The sequence below is a fragment of the Callospermophilus lateralis genome, chromosome 2, assembly GCF_048772815.1.
Source record: "Callospermophilus lateralis isolate mCalLat2 chromosome 2, mCalLat2.hap1, whole genome shotgun sequence".
NCBI classification, from domain to species: Eukaryota; Metazoa; Chordata; class Mammalia; order Rodentia; family Sciuridae; genus Callospermophilus; species Callospermophilus lateralis.
This window is the reverse complement of record NC_135306.1, coordinates 31,184,077-31,204,986: the sequence shown is the minus strand read 5'-3', so window position 1 is coordinate 31,204,986 and position 20,910 is coordinate 31,184,077. Positions and strand designations below refer to the sequence as shown.

Genomic DNA, 20,910 nt, shown 5'->3' with positions numbered 1-20,910 from the left:
AATAATAACATTTATCAATGCTTACTAAGCCACTACTACCTTTAGCTAATTATTTGTTGAATACTTTTGATGTACTAAATTCAGTTCTGAGTACTTTAAATATATGTCCCCTCCCCTTTTCTTTGCAACCCAGGGTCTCTTGCATGCTAGTGTGCATGCTACCACTAAGTTATACCCCCAACCCTCTAAGGACCTATTTATCCTTACAACAAACCCTATGAAGTAGATAAAAATGGAACTGAGTAGATCATGGAACTGAAGCATAGAGAAATAACTTGCCTAGGGTCATAGAACCAGCAAGTGACAGAGCTAAGACACAAACCCAGATGGTTTGGTTCCAGAGCTTACACTCTTGATTATTCTGTTCTACCTCCTACTTCCATTTATATGTGATTGTCTTTGTCAGGAAAGCTATTTCTTTGGTACAATCCTTTATGAGTTAAAACCCTTGGAGAAATTTTTGAATTGCAGCTGAAATTTTCCATTTGCTGAAAGATCAAGAAAAATCTTAATTCTGTATTCAGAGCAGTGCTAAACAATTGTATGATAAAAAGACCTGCAGGAAAAACCCAGAGATGCCTCCTCACTCTCTCTGCCCACTCACAGGGACTGTTTGGGTGAGAAGACTTCCAAACTGACAAAATTATAGTGGGGAGGCTGTTCTCTGGGTTTCCATTGCATGTTTTGTTCAGATATCTATAAATGCCTCCTTGCCTTCTGCCCACCATGCACATTATGGGAATGTGGGTAGGAATAATAGTGCCTTCAACCAGAGTCCTTGACAATGTACTCACAAGAATCCCTGTATCATTATCATAAGAAGCCCCAACAAAATCTTCTGACACTCTTGCAGGTGCTCAGGATGCCTTGTGCATACTCTCAGCAGCTGCAGATTTTTTTTTTTTTTTTTTTTTTTTTGGTGCTGGAGATTGAACAGGGCCTCCACTATATTAAGTATGTGCTCTACCACTGAACTACATTCCCCAGCCCTTGACTGTGGTCAGTTTTTCAATTAATATTAATTGTACATATGGGGTGCAGTGTGGTATTTTTATACTTGCAAACAGTATGCATTGATCATATCTAACCATCCCTCTCTACCCTCTCCTTGCCCCTACTCCAGCTCCTTCCAAATTCCTAGTAATTAGTTTTCTACTTTTCAGGTTGACTTTTTTTGGCATCCACATGCACTACTAATCTTTCTGACTTATGTTACTTAGTATAATGTCCTCTAATTCCATCCATTTTTGCTGCAAATGATGGGATCCATTCTTCTTTATGGTTGAATAATGCCCCATTGTACATATAGATCACATTTTCTTTATCCATTCACCTGTTGGTGGGCACCTAGGTTGATTCTGTATCTTGGTTATTGTGAGTAGTCTGACTGCAGTCATGACAGTCCCAATCGTTGCTCAATCTTGTATCTGATGTTCCTCCATTTCTCAAATGCTTGTGATGCGGAGGGCTTTTGGATGAGAGTGAACCAGATGACTCCAACTTCCTAGCATTTGTAGCCTTAGTACTTAACTTCATTAGGCCTTTGTTTCCTAATTCATAAAATGGAAACAATACCTTCCAACAAGGGGGGTAGAAAGATTACTGATAACAAATACAGTGTCTGACAATACCTTGGAGGTCCTCAGTGAATTAACCCAGCATGTCCTCAGAGAATTTTAAGTTATTATTAATTCATGTGATCCAACAAGTATTCTCTCCCACCAACAACATCTCCTTTACTAGAGTTTAAGCTCTATGAAAAACAGGGACATTGTTTTGTTCATTGCTGTTTCTGTGTATCTACAACAGTGCCTAGATCATAGTGGATGTCCATTAAATACTTGTTGAATCAATGACATTCTAAACAAGGGGACCTTGCTGTCTCAGGTCCTTCCTATTCTGGCTGGCATTCAGACTCTCTTACTGGTCCTTGGCTTGCTTGGAGTGCTCCCCTGTCTCCTGGTTAACTCCCATTTATCCTCTAATCTTAGCACAAGCATCACATCTTCAGAGAAACCTCTGAATTTCATCTTTGTAACATTTAAAAATGTTGCAATTTTATTTTTATTTTTGTATAACATAGTATTTGACCTTAAACTTTGTAAGAACAGACATCAGGTCTGTTGGACACACCACTGAATTCTCATGGACTAGAAACAGACCCTCATTATCAATGTGCTGAATGAATGACTTTATCCACTCTCCTATTTTTTTTTTTTTTTTTAAAGATCCCTCTCTCGGTGGGGCTGGGGTTGTAGCTCAGTGGTAGAGTGATTGCCTAGCAAGTGTGAAGTACTGGGTTCGATCCCCGGCACCCCATAAAAAACAAGCAAATAAAATAAAGATATTGTGTCCATCTGCAACTAATATATATATATATATATCCCTCTCTCTAGGAAGTGGGGTCAGTCCCAGGCTTGTGCCAGTGCTACACCATAAATCAACCCTTTCTCCTGTTTCTGGATGGAGCATTCTGACTCTCCCCCAGTCGGGATAATTTGTCAGCCCCCAGGTGTCTTATTACTGCTTCTCAGGACTTCATTATTCAGCTAGTCCATCCAGCAGGAGTTCCAGAAAAGCCAGGATTTTGGCAGGGCTGGGAGTATGGGATGGGATCTGCCATTTACTCCTACCCTACCCTCGCTCTATTTATATTTAGTATTTATCACACTGTGTTGTAACTGTTAATTTTCAGATGTCTCACCATCCCCACACAGCTAGGGCAGGATTATCTCTTGCCACCAGAGGCTACTGTAATGCCTAGCATGCAACAAATGCTCATAAAAGTTTCTTGAAGGAATGCAATGTTTTTCATGAGTGAAGCTTTAATGAGGACAAGAACCAATTCATAGGAAAGGGCGCACTGTCTCTGGCATTTAAGCCAAGAAACACCTTTATATTTAGGTTAATTCTGATTTCAGTTTTTTTGTTGCTCAGAACTGAAAACATTCTTGAAAACAGCAATAACTAATGGTGTCCAAGTATAGGATCTCTGATAAGATTTTTGTACAAAAATATTCACCCCTCTCACTTATCTCCTTAAGAATAGACTTCCTAATCTCTTGTCTTTGGGCTCAAACCCAGGAGTAGTTTTAGCCTGTGGGATGTTGGCAGACATGTACAAATGGCAGTGTAGAAAGTGCTTGCATGGTTGGGCCTGTCCCTGTGCAACACTGCCACATCCCTAATAGTTCCTTCTGGTAGCTGCTGCCACTTCAGCCAGGGTCTCAGAATGAATACTGGTGGAATGAACCAGAACTCAGTCTGCGCACTGGACCCAAGCCCAGTTGGATCTGAGAACCATACAGCCAGGCCTCGCCTTGACCAGTCCAGTCCCAGACAACCCCTATGAGACCCAAGAGAAATGATTATTATTTCATGCTGCTGAGAATTTATGGTTGTTATGGAGCAATAGCTGATTGATCAAGATGAGGTCAGAGGTTTTCAAATATGACGGGACACTGAGTTATCTAGAGAACTTTAAAAGCAATGAGATACTTGAGCTTCACCCAGACTGGAATGATGTTCAGAATTTACATTTCTTTTAAATTCTCAGAGTGGATTTTATGTACCAAGTCCCATATCATTTTGTTATCTGGTATTTTGGAGCCACATAATATTAGAGTGTGATGGGGGTTTTATTAGATAACCTCCAAGATCCTCTTTTTCTGAGATTGTGTGGTGAAAGTCAGAAAAATCCTCTTTCTTAATTAGAATCCTTTTCAATTTGAAAACTTTTTTTTTTGTACCAGGGATATTGAATCCAGGATACTTAACTACTAAGCCATATCCCCAACCCTTTATTGTATTTAGAGACAGGGTCTCACTGAGTTGCTGAGGGCCTTGCTAAGTTGCTGAGGCTAGCTTTGAACTTGCGTTGCTCCTGCCTCAGCTTCCTGAGCTGCTGGGATTACAGGTGTGCACCACTGCACCCAGCTCACTCTGAAAACTTTTCAGAAATGTGTGTTGAATTTTTCTTACCTAATTTGGAGAAAGACACAGATGTAAATTAAATAATGATTTATAAACCCAGTGTTGTTTCCTTTTTATTTAAGTATTATCTACTCTTACTATTTCTGCCTGGGCTATGGGCAGTCAATGAATAAAAATTTAAGGCAGAATACTGGGGTTGGGAGTGCCAAGATACATGCCAGGGAAGTAGCACAGGTGAAGTCAAGATTCAAAGAGCTGCTGAAGGAGTGCTCTGAGAATGAGCATTCCTCTGTGGCTTAGCAGTCAGGCACCTGGGATCACACCTAATTCAGGAAAGTCTGAAGTTCAGTTGTCATGACACTGCTGACAGTTTAGAGGTTTGAGGCAAATCTTAATGTTAAAAACTGCAAATTTATTTATGTAAATAGCAAAATGAAGACATAATTTAAAAGGAAATAATTTTTTAAAATTTTAACGATAAGAAATTTTCACTGAAAAAATTCAGATCATAGCCAGGTGCAATGGCCCACACCTGTAATCCCAGCAGCTCAGGAGGCTGAGGCAGGAGGACTGCAAGTTTGAGGACAGCCTCAGCAATTTGGCCAAGCTCTAAGCAACTTAGTGAGACCCTGTCTCAAAATATCAAAGGGCTGAAGATGTGGCTCAGTGGTAGAGTACCCTGAGTTTAAAACCCTGCTTCCAAAAAAAGTTCAGATCATACAGAAAAACATAAAGGACAAGGAACTATTTCTCATAAGCTATTTCTCAGAGATAACCATTGCTGTATAGTCATCTTGACTTTTTTCCTATGGATGTGTACACATGTACATTTTAGAAAAATAGGATTTTCTTATACACCCTCATTACTGCTTTTTTCCATGTCAGTAAACATTAACCTAATTGTCATTGCTGTTAAAGCTGTATTATAGGCCAACATACTGAGATGTATCATACTTTATATTTAACTAGTCCCCACTGGTGGACAGTTAGGTTATATTTTACTATTGTAAAAAGGCTCTGGTAAACATTCTTATTTATATATTTTTCTGATTTCTATAGGATAAATTCCAATAAGTGGGATTGCTAGATTAAAGGGTAAATGCATTTTAAAGGTTTTCATTCATGGTCAGATTGCCCTCCCAAAGAGTATAAATTAACAGCTGGAGGATTTATCACTTCTAGTTAATCATCCTGGGGTGGGGACAGAATTTTATCTTATCTTTTATTACTAATGGCTTTAATTCTCTTTTCACATATTTATTGTCTACACTTTTCTTGTGAATAAGCCAGTCAGCTTTTTATTATTATCTGTTTATGTAAATATTTTGTCTCATTTTTACATTGAAGGCATTTTTCCTGATGTGGCTTTCTTTGTGGTTTTCCCACACGTTTCTTAATTTTACGAGTTAAACTGGTGAGTTTTTCAAAGAGACTTAAAAATTCCTTCTGAGATAGGAGGCAGTATAATGGAATGAAGAGGGCAGAAGACTTTCCAAGAATTCAGTCCAGGATCTTACGTCTGGGTTATCACCTAGCAAGATGTGGCCTGAAGAACACTGGTCTGAGAGGCAGATCATGAAGTCTCTGGGTCCCAACTTCCTCATCTGTAGATGAGAATGAAAACTCCCGTGTAAGGCTGTAAAGAAGAACTGGAGAGAAACGCATGCAGAGAGCTTCCTCCAGGCCTCGGACCCAGCAAGTCCTCTCTAAATCTTGGCTGTTATTAGGGGGAGAGAGCAATACAGACTTTCCAAAGTATTTTAAATTCAGTCGGTGTGGCGCATCTGGGAACCCGGTGGGGGTGAGGTCCTAGAGATTCAGCCATTCGCGTAGCATCTCATCTCTGTGAACTGCACGGCTGGAGTCAGAACTTGGGTTCCAATCCCGATCCTGCCCATTTTTTGGTGTGTGACCTTGGACAAGTCACCTTTTCCTCTCCGCGGTCGTTTCTTCACCTGGATAACAGAGGGTAGCCCACCTGCCCCTCTTTCCCAGCGTTTCAAAACGTTTGACGGAAACGCTTCAAAAACGCTCACAAAGGGCGGCGACGGCGTTTGTTGGGGAAACCGGACCGACTGGGTCACTTCGGCACCGCGAAGCCCACCCAGCGGCGGAGAGGTGCGCGCCCCCCGCCCGGCCCCCGCCCCGCCGCAGGAACAATAGCAGCCCCGGAGGCGTTGCCGGCCGCCGGCGGGGGCGGAGCTGTCGGCGCGGGCGCTGGGGGTGTGCGCGGGGCGGGGTCGCAGCCACCCCTCCCGCCGGCGGCTCCGTCACGCGCCCCTCACCGGGCGGGCCGGGGTCTTTGTGACGCGGTGGCGACGGCCGCGGACACAAAGGGAAGGGAGCCGACGAGCGAGGGGCTGGGCCTGCCCCCGCCCCGCGACCCCCGCCCACCGCGCGCGCGCCCGCTCGCGCCCCTGGTCTCGATCTCCCCCACGCGGGCTCGCACCCTCGCGCGCTCCCTCGCGCGCCCGCGACCCTCGCACGCGCCGGGACCCACCGACTTCGTCCCGAGCGCTGCGGGCCGGGGCCTGGCGGGCGCTGCGTGTGGGGCGGGGATGCCGAGGGGCTGCTCCCGGGTGCAGCGGCGCGGCTGCTAGGAGGCAGAGAGAGGCGGCGGCGGGGCTCTGGGCGCGCGGCTGGATGCCCCCGGCCTGCAGCTCCCTGCACTTCCCGCCGTCCAGGGGCGCCAGCCATGGGCGCCGCGGCCGCTGAGGGGCCGCTCCGGCTGGCTGCCGCGCCCCCGCTCGCCTTCTGCTGCTACACGTCGGTGCTTCTGCTCTTCGCCTTCTCCCTGCCCGGCAGCCGCGCGTCCAACCAGCCCCCGGGTGGCGGCAGCGGCGGCGGCGGGGACTGTCCCGGTGGCAAAGGCAAGAGCATCAACTGCTCAGGTAGGACCGGCCGGAGCCCGCCCCGGGGCCCCTCCCTCCGCCGTCGCCCCGTTCCGGGATCTCGCGGCGGGGCTGGGAAAGACCCTGGCGCGGGGGCGGAGGGCATTGCGCGAGCGCGCGGTCCTGGCTTGGGGACCGGCGTTGGGGACGGGGAGTGGCCTGCGTGCGTCCGTGGATGTCGGGTGGCTGGGCGAGGGCGGCCCCGCTCCTGGCGAGCCGGCGGCGCTGGACCCCGCGGGGTGGGCGGCCGGGGCTCCCGGCGTGGTCGTGGGTGTGCTCGCGGGAGCGCGTGTTTGTGTTGTGAAGGCTCCGGGGAGGGCGGCCGGCCCCAGGCTGGCGTCTGTGGGAGAGCGCTGTGGTGGAGATGGTGAGGGGCTGGGGGCGAGGCACAGGGGCAGAGGAGTGCCCTGCGCTCTCCGGCTCGTTGTAGGAAATGGAACGGGTGGCCCGAGGGCGCGGGTGGCGGTAGAGAGAGTGTGTGAGACACCTTGGGGTTCAGAGGTGGGATGGGGTCTTGAAGTGTCCCCAGGTCTTTGGATGTGGGGAAAGACCCAGGGCTCAGAAAGTGACCCGTGTTTTTTTGTGTTGTGTGTGGATGAAGCCTGGGGCTCAGGTAGTCCCCCTGGCGTTTGCATTGAGGAGGAGGGATAGGAGTCCTAGAGTGAACCCCGTTTACAGAGGGAGGGGGCCAGGGAGTCATCTTGTGTGGGGTTGGGGTATGGAAACAGGTAATTTAGGCCTCAGAGAGTGCCCCCTGTGAAGCAAAGCGTAACCCTGGGTTATTAAGATGGTTGTGCAAAAAGGAGAGGGTGATGTGCCTGTGTCTCTGTGTTTTGCCAGAGGGAGAGCCCAGAGATTGGCAGCCAGGGGAGCTAGGGAATGACCTCTCCCCTCTCTCCAAGGCCGCCTGCCCTCCCACAGCTGTTGGAAACAAAGAGCTTGCTGGGGCTTTAATGGATGACACTGGGGAGGAGGGTACCGGGCATTTAAGTTTCCTCTTCCTTTCTAAAGGGGTCCCAGAGGAACCCAAGGATTCAGGCCTGGGGCAAGGAAAGGCATCCAAGTCTTTTCCGGTGTGGGGGTGGGTGGGTTGGTCCTGAGGCTGGCCTAGTAGATGCTACTAATTATAAGATAATCCTTACTAACTTGTCCTTTTATCAGTTCTCAATCCACCACTAGTCTTTAAACCCAGGGAAAGGGGGAGGAAGGATGGACAGGAGGCCACCAGGAATCTGCTGGCCGGCCTGCCAGACAATCTTTGTACCTTCTGGCTCTGAAGAGGCATTGTATTGGAGTAGAGGGGAGGGCTGATGAAGGAGCAAAAGAGGGGTCTCAGCCCAGGGCTAAGGTTTTGGCCTGCTGTTTATGTTTGAAGGCCTAAAACCTTTTAATAATTTCACATGATATGTTTTATGAGGGGGGGAGGGGGTTTGAGAACAGTTAACAATGGCATGTCCATTAAAAGCCTTTCCATCCATGAAATAACTTTTTCTAATGGTAAGTGGGATATGAGATAGGGCTTTAATAAGTAAGCATACTTTATTTAGGAATAAAAGCAATTTGTATATTAGAGTGCCTTTTTAGAAAAAACAAATATTGGTTATCAAACTTGCAAGTGATCACACATGTCAAAATATTTTACAGACTAATATGCTATGGTTATTTGTTTTTGCTAAGCAAAGTTGTCTTTAACAAAATATGGTGTGTATTGGTTGATTTTCTTTTTTCTTTTTTCTTTTTTTTTCTGTATGCCTTCTAACTCTTTAATGCAGAGGTTGTTTTTAAAAAGGAAATAGAGAACTGGAAACCCACATGATGTGGGGAATAGGGCATGGGATCTAGGAGTCATGGCCATTGGTAAAAAGCAGCTGGGTAACTTGGGGCAGGTTATTTAATTTTTTTGTTTTTGGTTTCTTCTTTTATTATAAGAGAGACTTCGATTTAATAATATCAGAGCCTTCTTTCAAAGGAATATTTGTGACTGATAAAAATGTCAATAAATTAGACTGATCAAATAAAACGTTTTCTAGTCCTAAGAGACACTTGAATGACTCTAGGTCTGAAGCTAAAGTATTAACTAAATGACATTTATAGATTCTTTCTGTAACTGTTAAAGGATGAAGACTGGGAAAAATTCATATGGAAATACGTGTTTTTTTAATTGATGAAGTTTGAGAACTATTTGAGACAGCCTGGATGTAAGCATCTGTTAATGCAATTGAAGATTGTGTCTTCAATTGATGTTATATACTTATTCATGTATTTGAGTTTTAAAATCTAAATGCTGGCCCTGACTTCTGTGGACTTTCATTTTTGCTTTTGGATCACCACTTCAGCCCACCATGACTCTTCTGGAGCCTTATTCTGTCTGACTGTGTATGTTGGGCCACTAAGCTTTGAGGCATGTACAAAGTGAAGTCATAGGTCTATGACTTTATTAATTTTTTAATTAAATTAACAGAAGTTATGTAGATCATGGGAAAGGGTGGAACCCTGTGATGTTTACTGGAGACTTCTTATAAAGTTGGTTGATGTTGAGACATGAGTCACTGAGATGTTCAACCAGCTATAAATCCTCTTGGTTGAGTTAAACAGATTTTCCAGCTACCGCTGTTCAACATTTTCCATTTTGTTTATCATACACTCATTAAAAGATTTGGTCAGATTGTCTTGTTAGAATCAGTTGTGTAAATGTCTGTATCATCTTTTTTTTTTTCTTCTCCATTTTAGTAATCCTATCAAAAAGCAAAGGTGTGGAGCTTGCCTTAGTAAAGGTCCCCGTGGTGGCTTTCTATAAACTGTATCCAAAGACTTGTTATTTACTCATTCTAGAATTTTTCAGCTAATATGTGTCAAGAAAACCCATAGATGCTTTTCTGGATTTACATGTCCCCTTTTTTGAAGATTGAGGATGCATTCTTTTCATTTCTGACTCCTGCTGCCTTGTCAAGGTAGCTTAAATAACTACTGGTTAGAGTAATTTTTTTTGTCAGATGTGAAAGTTTTTTAAGTATTGTGCAGTGTTATATTTGATCAGAAAGTAGATAATTTTGAACATTTCTGTCCACTATCCAAGCTACTCATCTTAGATGTTAGCTCCCTTTTGTGAAAATTCTAACCTTCCCAGTTTGAAGATCAGGCTCCTTCATGAAGACAAGCAAAGAAGCTGAATGGGTCTGCATTGTCCTTTCATCTTTTGATATTACAACATCTTCCCTAAGCAGTGGGTGCTTTGTTTATGTCTTCTTGCTCTAAATAGCCCTTTTTTTGTTGTTTTCTTGCCTCAGTATGCCACTCATTCTGGACAGGCTTATTGGTTATTACCTTTGATTTTTTATCTTTTTATTTTCCTTTCAAATTCTAACATATGAGAAAGTACTTTATTCATTCAAAGAAAAAAAGTTTGGCACCACATGACATTTATGAGGAAAGGTGGACTTTGAGCTCAGGAGACCAGGTAACCCAAAATGTGGGATTTTTTTTTTCCACTTGTAACATGAATAAGTGATTTTTTAATTTAGAATTTTTTTTTTCTTTAGGGTGTTTGAGATGAACAAATGGGGTGAAACATATGAGGCATTTCTATCTTAGGGAATATGCTAAAGCGGCAGAAGAACACACAAAGAACCCAATAAGTAGCATTTGGTGATAGACATAAGGTAGAGAATTTGAACTAGGTTTTAAAAATGTCACAGAACTGAAGCTGGGGTTGTGGTTCAGTGGTAGAATGCTTGCCTAGCATGAGTGAGGCACTGGGTTTGATCCTCAGCACCGCATAAAAAATAAAGTTTTCATATTCATCTACAAATAAAAAATATTTCAAAAAAAAGTCACAGCAGTTAAACATGGGCCCTCTGGATTGTTATATGATGGTAAGAATGGCTTGTGGAATGTGGATAGAATAAATGTCAGATTAAGAGAAGTGCCATTTTAGTGGGAATTTAGAATTTTGGGGGATAAAAAAAGTGAGTTTTTCTAATTATTGTGGAATCTGAATCAGGACACTTTTCTTCTAGATTCCTGGATATTAATTAATTTAATGAACTTTGATTTACTATGATACACTAGGTGTTAAGGTAAATACATGTGAGGTATCTCTGTCCTCCAGGGCCAGAGTCTGACAGAGGTAGTTGGCCTCTAACAAATGTATTCTGGTGGAAATATCTGCTTAGTAGTACACCTGGGCCTGCCTTCTCTCCACTAACAATCACTTATTGAATATTAGTAGCATTGAAATTTCTTTAAAGGTGTACAGTTTAGTGGTTTTTAGTATATTCACAAAGTTAGACACTAATTCCATAACATTTTCTTCACCCCCAAAAGAATCCCAATGCCTATCAACATTTCTACTTTTCTCTGTCCTCTGGCTGCTACTAATTTACCTTGTGTTTCTATGGATTTTCCTATTCTGGATAAAGATAATGTGTTGTCTTTTGTGTCTATTTCTTTCACTTATCATAATGTTTTTAGTGTTCATCCATATGGTAGCGTGTATTAGAACTTCATTTCTTTTTATGATAATAATATTCTGCTGTATGGCTATACTATATTTTGTGTATCCATTGCTCCATTAATGGATATTTGAGTTGTTTTTACTTTTTAATTATGCATAATGCTGCTGTAACATTTATATACAAGTTTTGTGTAGACTTATGTTTTCAGTTCTCTTAGGTGTACAAGAGTAGAATTGATGGGTCACATGGTCACTCTATGTTTAACATTTTTGAGTAATTGCCAAAGCATTTTATGCTTCCCATCATTAATGTCTGAGGGTTCTATTTCTTCACATTCTGTGCTTGCTTTTTTTTTTTGGTATAGCCATTCTAGTGGGTATGAAGTTGTATACTACTGTGATTTTGATTTGCATTTCCTTAGTGACTAATGATGTTAAGCAAATATTCATGTGCTTATTGGCCTTTGTATATCTTGTTTGAAGAAGTATCTATTCAAATCCTTTGTTAGGTTTGATTTGACATCTTGGTTTAATCATTTCCTTGGTAAACCATACTAGGCAATACCCACATCTATTATACAGACACTCACATTGGTAGGTTTGCTCTAGTTGGCATGTGTATCATTTGATTTTTCTGTTCTCTAAGAGTTAGTTATATATATTCAAACTTATGTATGCCACTGGTACTTGTGAGTATAATTTAATAAATATTACACAAATCAAGACATATGGATACAAAGTTATTTTTATGAAATGCTTTGGAAAGACTTGATGAAGGCATGGTGCTGAAAAGAACTGCCTTTGAGCAAATTGCATTTGTGATCAAGAAAACTTACACTGTGAGAGAGCCCTGTCAGTTTTTAAATGAATTTCCCAGAAAAACATCTCAATTATTTCTAAGTCCCTGTTTTACTTAAAGGCAAGGGACATCATAGACAATGGTAGTTTATCTAAGAAAGTGGGCAACGGCATTTAGCATACTCATGCTCAAAGAAAAGGTATATATTTGAAGTTAAAATGGTTAAAATATGTATTGTTTGTGAATAATTTTCTGCTTTAACTGACTTTTGATTGATCAGTGAACATTCTTTATGCTCAAAAGGAAGGTTTCCACTGTACAAGGTGCCTGAAGGAAGGAACAGATACAGTGTTGGGGAAATGAATAATTCTGATTCTAGAAATTAAAAGTAGTTTCCTAGAGTAAGTGGCACTTGAGTTGGGTTTTAAGACAGAGTTGGATGATAGCTTGAAACACTTTTGCCTCTGAGGCCTTTGCTGTTGATATTCCTTTTGCCTGGGACTTTCTTGTTCCAGTTATTTATCCCTTCATCTTCTTCAGTCTTTGCTCTAATATCACCTTCAAAATGATTCCTTAAAATTGCAACTTTTTGGGGACTGAGGTTGTGGCTCAGAGGTAGAGCACTTGCTTAGCACATGCAGGGCCCTGGGGTTTGATCCTCAGTACCACATAAAAATAAATAAAAGGATTGTGTCCAACTATAACTAAAAAATTAAAAAAGCAATAAAAAAATGCAACTTTTTGCACCTCCCATCCCGTCTTCTTCTCTCCCATCTTAATCTTCCTTCAGGCCTTTTTCTTAACATCAAAGTACCTTTTCCTGTGTGACTTACTACACATTTTACTTATTATCTGTTTCCTTTATATAGCTCCTTGAAGGGTGGGGATTTTTGCCTGTTTGGTATAGTGTTGTATAGACAGTGTGTAGCATAGTGTCTGGCACAGTTAATTGCCCATTGGATATTTATTTGTGGGATGGATTAAAGACAGAATGAACATAGCAACTGAGAAGAGTTGGGAAGGGTATTCTAGGCCGAGGAAATGGCAAGTCTTGAAGGTGGGAAAGTGAAGACAATATTTTGGGAATATTGCCCTGGGGCGAGGGGGCAGGAATGAAGGCAGGAGATGCAGTACAAGTTGCCACCATTAGTGGAAGGGCTTTTAAGGCTAATGTGAAAGTTTGGCATTTGTTCTCAAGAGAAAGGTAGGCTTTTAAAGGGTTGGACATTGTGATTTTAGAAATAGTCTGTAATTGGGGAAGATGGAATTGTGAAGGAACTGGAATCATGGTGAAAAATAATAATGGACATGGGGAAAATTAAGAGAACTGTTGGCCTAGGCAGTGTTTGAAAAAGTTGCATTGGTTGTTAACCATTAAAAATCTACACAACTGGGGCTCCTGTAATCCCAGCGATTAAGGAGGTTAAGACAGGAGGGTTGCAAGTTCTGGGACAGCCTCAGCAATTTAGTGAGGCCCTAAGCAACTTAGGGAAACCCTGTCTCAAAAAATAAAAAGGGCCTGGGGATATGGCTCAGTGGTAAAGTGCCTCTGGGTTCAATCCCCAGTACCAAAAATAAAAAAAAAAAATTAAAAAAATAGAGGTTTCACTTTAAAGACTGGATTTCTGCTTTCTCTTGTAAAACTTGGACTTTCCAGAAGCTTTAGGTGTTCTTTCCACATAGCCAGAATGAACTAGAGTCACCACTTCTTTACTCTGATGGCCCTCATCCAACTGATCTGTTTCCTTCACTTTTTTCTGCCTTAGCTTCTGCTGCTGTATAGGTTGGGTGAACTGTGATGCTCTTAATTTGGAATGGAGAGCCTGTTTGGAGTAAATGAACATTCCTTCTCTCATTCCTGTTATTCATAGTTGCCAAGTTCATACAAATCTTTATTTCTGTAGTGCCTTGTCCTACCTGTCTGAACTCCTTTCCTGCCTATATTTGTAACTTCCATTGCACTCTGTTCTTTTTCTGAATAATAATCCATTGTGTGGATAATATCGCATTTTATTTCATTTGCATTGTTGCACTTTTTGGCTATTATAGATGGTGCTACTCTGAACAGTCATATACAGATTTTTGTATGGACATATGTTTTCAGTTCTCTTGGGCATGTATATGCCTGAAACCAAGAAAAAGTCCAGTTTGGCTGCTGCTTTATAAGGCCAGTGACTCCAGAGTGTGACAAGTGAGAGGAGAAGAAAGAGCTTTATTCAGTAGTAGCCAAAGAATGGAGAAGCAATAGTGCTTGCAAAACAGCTTCTCAACTCTGGGAGTTAAGGAGTTACAGATATATGGGGTAAGAATAACCAGGATGGAGATAGGCTAATAAAGGGGAGGATTATTTATGCCTGTTTTAGGAATAGTTATCCTCTAGGAACTCAGGTGCCACCTGTTTTCACTTCTTTTATGGTCTTCTGTTTCTGGTCATGGTGGCTGTAGGCGTCTAAAGCCTGGGCCACAAAGGAGACAGACACAGTATGAAGACAGAAATGCCAGGCCTGTTTCTCTTGTCTAGTCATCCTGTTGGATGTCTGCAGGCCCAAATGAAGAGGTAGTGTCTTCAGCAAAAGCAGCCTTGATGTCCCTGGGAAGTAGCCTAGGCAACCATTATCATCATAACCCACATGCAGAGGTGTTATCTACAGCAAAGCTAGTGGGAGAGTAATAATATATTGCTCAGCTGTGTGATCTCCAAAATGATTTTTTTTATTTCTAATTACATTTTATTTTATTTTTTTAATTAATTTTTATTGTTGGTTGTTCAAAACATTACATAGTTCTTGATATATCATATTTCACACTTTGATTCAAGTGGGATATGAACTCCGATTTTTACCCCGTATACAGATTGCAGAATCACATCAGTTGCACCTTCATTGATTTACATATTGGCATACTAGTGTCTGTTGTATTCTGCTGCCTTTCTTATCCTCTACTATCCCCCCTCCCCCCTCCCCTTCCCTCTTCTCTCTCTACCCCCTCTACTGTAATTCATTTCTCCCCCTTATATTTTTCCCCCTTTCCCCTCACTTCCTCTTGTATGTAATTTTGTATACCCCTGAGGGTCTCCTTCCATTTCCATGCAATTTCCCTTCTCTCTCCCTTTCCCTCCCACCTCTCATCCCTGTTTAATGTTAATCTTCTTCTCATGATCTTCGTTCCTACTCTGTTCTTAGTTACAATATCAAAGAAGACATTTGGCATTTGTTTTTAAGGGATTGGCTAGCTTCACTTAGCATAATCTGCTCTAATGCCATCCATTTCCCTGCAAATTCTATGATTTTGTCATTTTTTAATGCAGAGTAATACTCCATTGTGTATAAATGCCAAAATGATTTTTAAGTCAACTAAGAGCAAATAAAGCTAGGTTTGTTTATTTTTTTTTCTTGGGTAATACACCTTGGAGTAGAATTTCTGGGTCACATGGTAACTTGAGCATTTTGCAGAACTGCCTGATTGTTTTTCAGGATGGTGGCACCATATTATGTTTTCACCAGTCATGTATGTGTGGTCTCTCTTCTATAGCCTCACCAACATTTGCTACTGTCTTCCAAAATTATAACCAACCATTTTTATTTAAATTCATATTTGCTATTAATTTTCCTTATTTTGGGGGGGTTTGAGGTACTGGAGATTTAACCAGTTTGCTGCTTAACCACTGAGCTACATCCCTAGCCCTTTATATTTTTATTTTTGGTACCAGGGATTGAACCCAGGGGTGCTTAAACACTGAACCACATCCCCAACCCTTTTTATATTTTGTTTAGAGACTGTCTCGTTAAGTTGCTAAGGCTGGTTTTGAACTTGCAATCGTCCTGCCTCAGCCTCCCAAGCCACTGAGATTACAGGTATGCTCTACTGCCAGGCTCCTTTTTATTTTTAATTTTGAGACAGGGCCTCACTAAGTTGCTGAGGCTGGCCCTGAACTTGTGGTTCTTCTGCCTCAGCTTCCTGAGTTGTTGGGATTGCAGGCAGACACCACCATGGCTGGCTCTTCTGTGGTTCTTTAATGGAATTTAAATCTCGATTTCTTTTAAGCTGGGTTAGGTCACTTCAAGCATTTATTCTTCCCCCCTCCTTTTTCACATCGTTAGAAACATTGTTTTAACAGAACTATTTTCATTATTCCTTTATTAATTCTATTATTAGCTTCTCTCATGGGAGAAATGAGGTATGAGGAACTTGGCATACTTTTCATGTATTTTAAAATTCTGTTTAAATCTTAAAATCCTCCTAGTGTATACTTTTATTAGGTGACTTCATTTATTGTAAATCCTTTGTTACTATTCAAGTCCATTTATTTTTAAAAACTGTCATATATTTTCCATGGATCAGTTACCCCATCATTTTTTCAAAAGTCAGTTAAGGTTGTCAAGCTCTTAACATTCTATTCTGCCTTCAGAAACTTTGGGAAGGTATTATATTTTCAATCACATTCTCTTAACTCCATTTCTCTCACTTTTTATGCAAATATTCATTCTTCTCTGTGGTTGAAAAAAAGTGTGTGAGGGGGAACATACACTTTTTTCTTCTTCTTCTTCTTTTTTTTTTTTTTTGTTAAAAGACCAGTATATAATCTATGTAGAAAAATTGAGGAATATGGAAAAATATAAAACAATCTATAATTGCCATTTTCTTCTGTAATGTGTCTCTTTCTCTTTCTTTTGTGGTACTAGGGATTGAATCCTTTGGTATGCTACCACTGAGCTGCATCCTGAGCTCTTTTTATTTTTTATTTTGAGACAGTTGCTAAAGGACCTAGCCAGGGTGGCCTTGAACTTGTGATCCTTCAGCCCTCAGTTTCCCAAGTGGCTCAGATTATTATTCTGTAATCTCTTAATGTTTATGCTGAAATTCATTTGATAACAGAAAAATTTTGCTTTCTTAAAAAATATTAGTTGTTTGCTTTGATTTTTTTTTTTCCTACTTGTACTGGACCTACTGTTAGAGGTTACATCTTCTTTTGGGATTTTGAAGTTCAAAATGTATCAGTTTTCATCTAATATTGTTTGCAAGTAAAACTAAACTGCTGATGTTCCTGTTAACAATTTTGTTGTTCACAGCCTAATTGATATCTTTAGATTCTCTTTTGTTCACAAGTCAGCTCAGTCTTACATCTGTCCATTTATTTATTTATTTAGTGTCTGTTCATTTTTCATAGCTTCTCTCCTGCCTACCTCTTTAAATTTGAGAAAATTTTTAGATAGTACTGATGATGGTATTACCTTTTATTATTTGCTTCTTTAAGTTTAAGCATAAGCACTTCCTAAATTACGATTTAATTAAATCTAGGCATTTTTTCTTTCTTTTTTAACTCTACTACTACAGTTTGCTGGGGCTTAAGGTTGTACTAATGTCTTTAAGTTTGATTTTTGGTAGTTTCAGCCAAGGAGGAAGAAATATCTTTTACGGTTTCTCAATGCTATTTTGTATGAGCGTCATTTATGTGGTCTGATGAGAGATTATTACACCAATTTTTACTCTAGGAAAAAGTTCTCCAGTGCCAATTTGCCAGTTGTTTTATGGTCTTTTGTCTCTGTGGGTGAGTTCCTTGAGTTCTGGCCCTGTTCTATTAGTCTTGCAGACACTAAGGAAAAGTGGTCAGAAATAGAAGTGAAGGCATTCTTTTTTTTTTTTTTTTTTTTTTTTAAATAGTTGTAGATGGATAGCATGCTTTGCTTTATTTATTTATTTTTATGTTGTGGTAAGGGTTGAACCCAGTGCCTTACATGTGCTTAGGCAAGCACTCTGCCACTGAGCTACAGCCCCAGCCCTTTTTTTCTTTTTAAAAAATTTTAAAAAATGTTTAGTGCATTATAGTTACACATAATAGTGGAGTTTATTTTGACATATTCATGAAATGCATACAGCGTAGTTTTCTCTATTCCAATTCCCAGTACAATCCCATTCCTTCTCTTCTTTCCTCCCTAAAAGGCATTCTTCTTTTGTTTAGGTACATTTATTAATTTTTAAAAATGGTTGATTAAGGAAGCCTGTTGAATGTACTTGCAAAAATCCTAAAATATATATGTAACATGTATGTATAATTTAATAACCTTTTGTTCACTTTCACAGTGGGTCTTAGTCTTCTCTCCATTTCATATCCCTACATGTATTTCTACACTTTAATATCTATGTAGTATTTTATCAATAATTTGTTTAATTTCTTCCTAACACATGGACACTTAGGTTGGTTTCCTGTTTTTCCTTTGCTGTTATGAAAAGTGTTCATGTTAACAGTCTTATGTATAGTTTTTGGTATTTTTTTCTTTTATCTTCATCATCATTTCTTAGAAATAGAACAGTTGGGTAAAAGGATAAAGATAACTAAAATTGCAATACATATGGTCACATGAGAGGTTTGCCAATATGTACACTCACAGTGGGTTCAAGTGCTCGTTTTTCCACACCTTTTCCCAACATTGATATTAATAAAAAAAAAAAAACAGTGCCAACACTTATTGTAGCACTTATTATATGTCACCGACTGCTCTAAATACCTTCATATTTTCATTTGATCCTCTATTAGCATTATGAGAGAAGTATTGTTACTATGGGCCCAGAAGTGGTAAATTATTAAGATTACACAGATGGTAAGTGAGAGAACCAGGGTAGCCTCTTCAACACAAAATTATAAAGCTTCTTTATTTGTTGTTAAATTTTACCTAAATATAAATAGTGTGATTGTTTTGTCTGATTTTTTAAAAAAATTATTTTTAGTTGAGATAATTCACATAGTGTAAAATTCATCATTTTAAAGTATAATTCATTGATTTTGGTACATTCATTCTCTTGCACAACTGTCATCACTGTGTGCTATCTAATTACAGAACATTTCCATCACTCCAGAAAAAATCTCTTGTCACTACTAACCATCAGTCCTACCCTTCTTCCCTATCCCCTGGAAATCACGTAGAGACTGCTGTCTAAAGCTTTACCTCTTCTGGGCGTTTTATATAAATAGAATCAGAAAATGTGTGGACTTTTTGTGCCTGACTTCTTTCCTTAGCATAGTACTTTGAAGCTTCTTACATGCTACAGCATGTAATTGTTTATCTAATTTTAAAAGTACTACAAGATCATCATAAAAGTGAATTCAGAAAAATACAGAATAATGAAGAAAAGTCCAAATTATTATTATCATTTGCAGTACTGGGGAAAAGTACTGCAAATGATAATAATGAAATAAAACCAGGGCCTTATGGTTAAGGCTTGGCAAATACTCTACCACTGAGCTACATTCCCTGTGAGATATCTATCCATCTATTTATCTTTCAGATTTTTTATGGGCATTAAAAAGTTTGTGTTGTATATTATGAAAAATACTGCCTTTTAAAAATCTCAATGTATCATATCAGAAAATGGATTTTTTGGTGATTATTTTTAATAACATAAGAGATTCAGTATTGATCTATTGAGAAGGAAACATGTTACAGGTTTGCTAAGCTAGTGTTAGAACCTGAGTTCCGAACCAGAGGGAGGGAAGGAGAGATGATCACTGTTTTCTGGGGCTTTCCCTAGGACTGGAGACATCTGGAACCATCCTGGGTGCCTTTAATATTCCATCTGGGATCCAGGTCTGTTCTTGCATCTGATCCTGCAGTAGCTGTCCTCTCTGTCACCTTGCCTGAAGCATCCTGACAAGGCATTTAGAATTGAAGTGTAGGCAGCAGGGAAAGCAGGTGTGGGGGTGGAGGATTGACAGGATCAAAGTGTTGTTTAACAAAGGGTAGTTTGGCAGTAGCACGTAGAATGGAATAAAAAATATCGGAGTCACAATTGTGTGGTGTATGTAAAATTTCTTTCCTTAAATATAGCTGAGAATTTTTAGTTACCACTGCTGTTGATGCTTTTAATATTAATGTAAACTGCTTTTGATTTTGTATCATGAAATATTAAATAAAGTTTATTTTCTCCCTCACATCTTTATAGAAGGTAAATACTATAATATGGTTAATTTAATCAGCAAGTTAAAGAAAATTTAATTTGTGTGTGCTGGGAATTGAACACAGAGCCTCATGCATCTGAGTTATACCCCAGCTCAAGAAAATTTAATTTTTAATTCTTTGATTTGCTGGAACTTGAAGCCAATATTTATAACATCTTTTGCTTCATTTTACCCCAAATTATATTTTCAGTGATTCTTGTCCTTAAAGCTTCTCTTTAGATTGGTTGGGAGTTGTAGTCATAAATGAGGAAAAGAAAGTGATTCTTTGTTATGCATCATACATATTCTAAGTACATTATGTCCTTAAAACATTATAATACTAAGGGAAAGTGATTACCTAAAAGGTGAAGACCTAGCATGTGTTACATAACAGACTGTCTCACCAGTGATTTGAAATCACACCCCCTCCATTAAAAATAATAACCAACATATAAACTTGAAAAGAGGAAAAAAATCACCTGCTGTTCAACTGGTATTAATACAGTTGCTGTTTCTATTTTTGTTTTTTCGGGGCTGGATTTTCTTACATGTGTTTTTTATGTCTAATTGCAGGTATGTATATTTATGTTTTTGTCTTCATTTTTAACACTGATATCTTCATAATATTATATGTCATGATACATATCTTTAACTTGCTGTATAATATTCCATGGCTATACCACACCATTTCCTGGTGAGGGATATTGTAAATGTTTAAATATTTAAAATATTTTTGCTGTTTTTAGTATAGAGATCATAGAATTGGTTTGTCTGATTGGATACAAGTTCAGGAATGAGCTGGGCTTGTTTTGAGTGTGGAATCATTCAGCATTGGTCCTGCTGGGTTAGATTGGTGTCCTTTTCTGAAAAGGGGATGGTTCCCCAGAAATTTTTAATATCT

At 40.0% G+C, this 20,910-nt stretch overlaps 1 protein-coding gene across 1 annotated transcript in view; it reads left to right on the top strand.

Moving 5' to 3' along the window:
- Positions 1–6,555: 6,555 nt before the first annotated feature.
- The window catches only part of Tmeff1 (transmembrane protein with EGF like and two follistatin like domains 1), a 92,338-nt gene continuing 77,983 nt past the window's right edge, over positions 6,556–20,910 (top strand). The window contains exon 1 of the mRNA XM_076845750.2: positions 6,556–6,824. Coding sequence (XP_076701865.1) covers positions 6,629–6,824 — 196 coding nt within the window. The 5' untranslated portion in view covers positions 6,556–6,628. The remainder of the gene's footprint in view (positions 6,825–20,910) is intronic.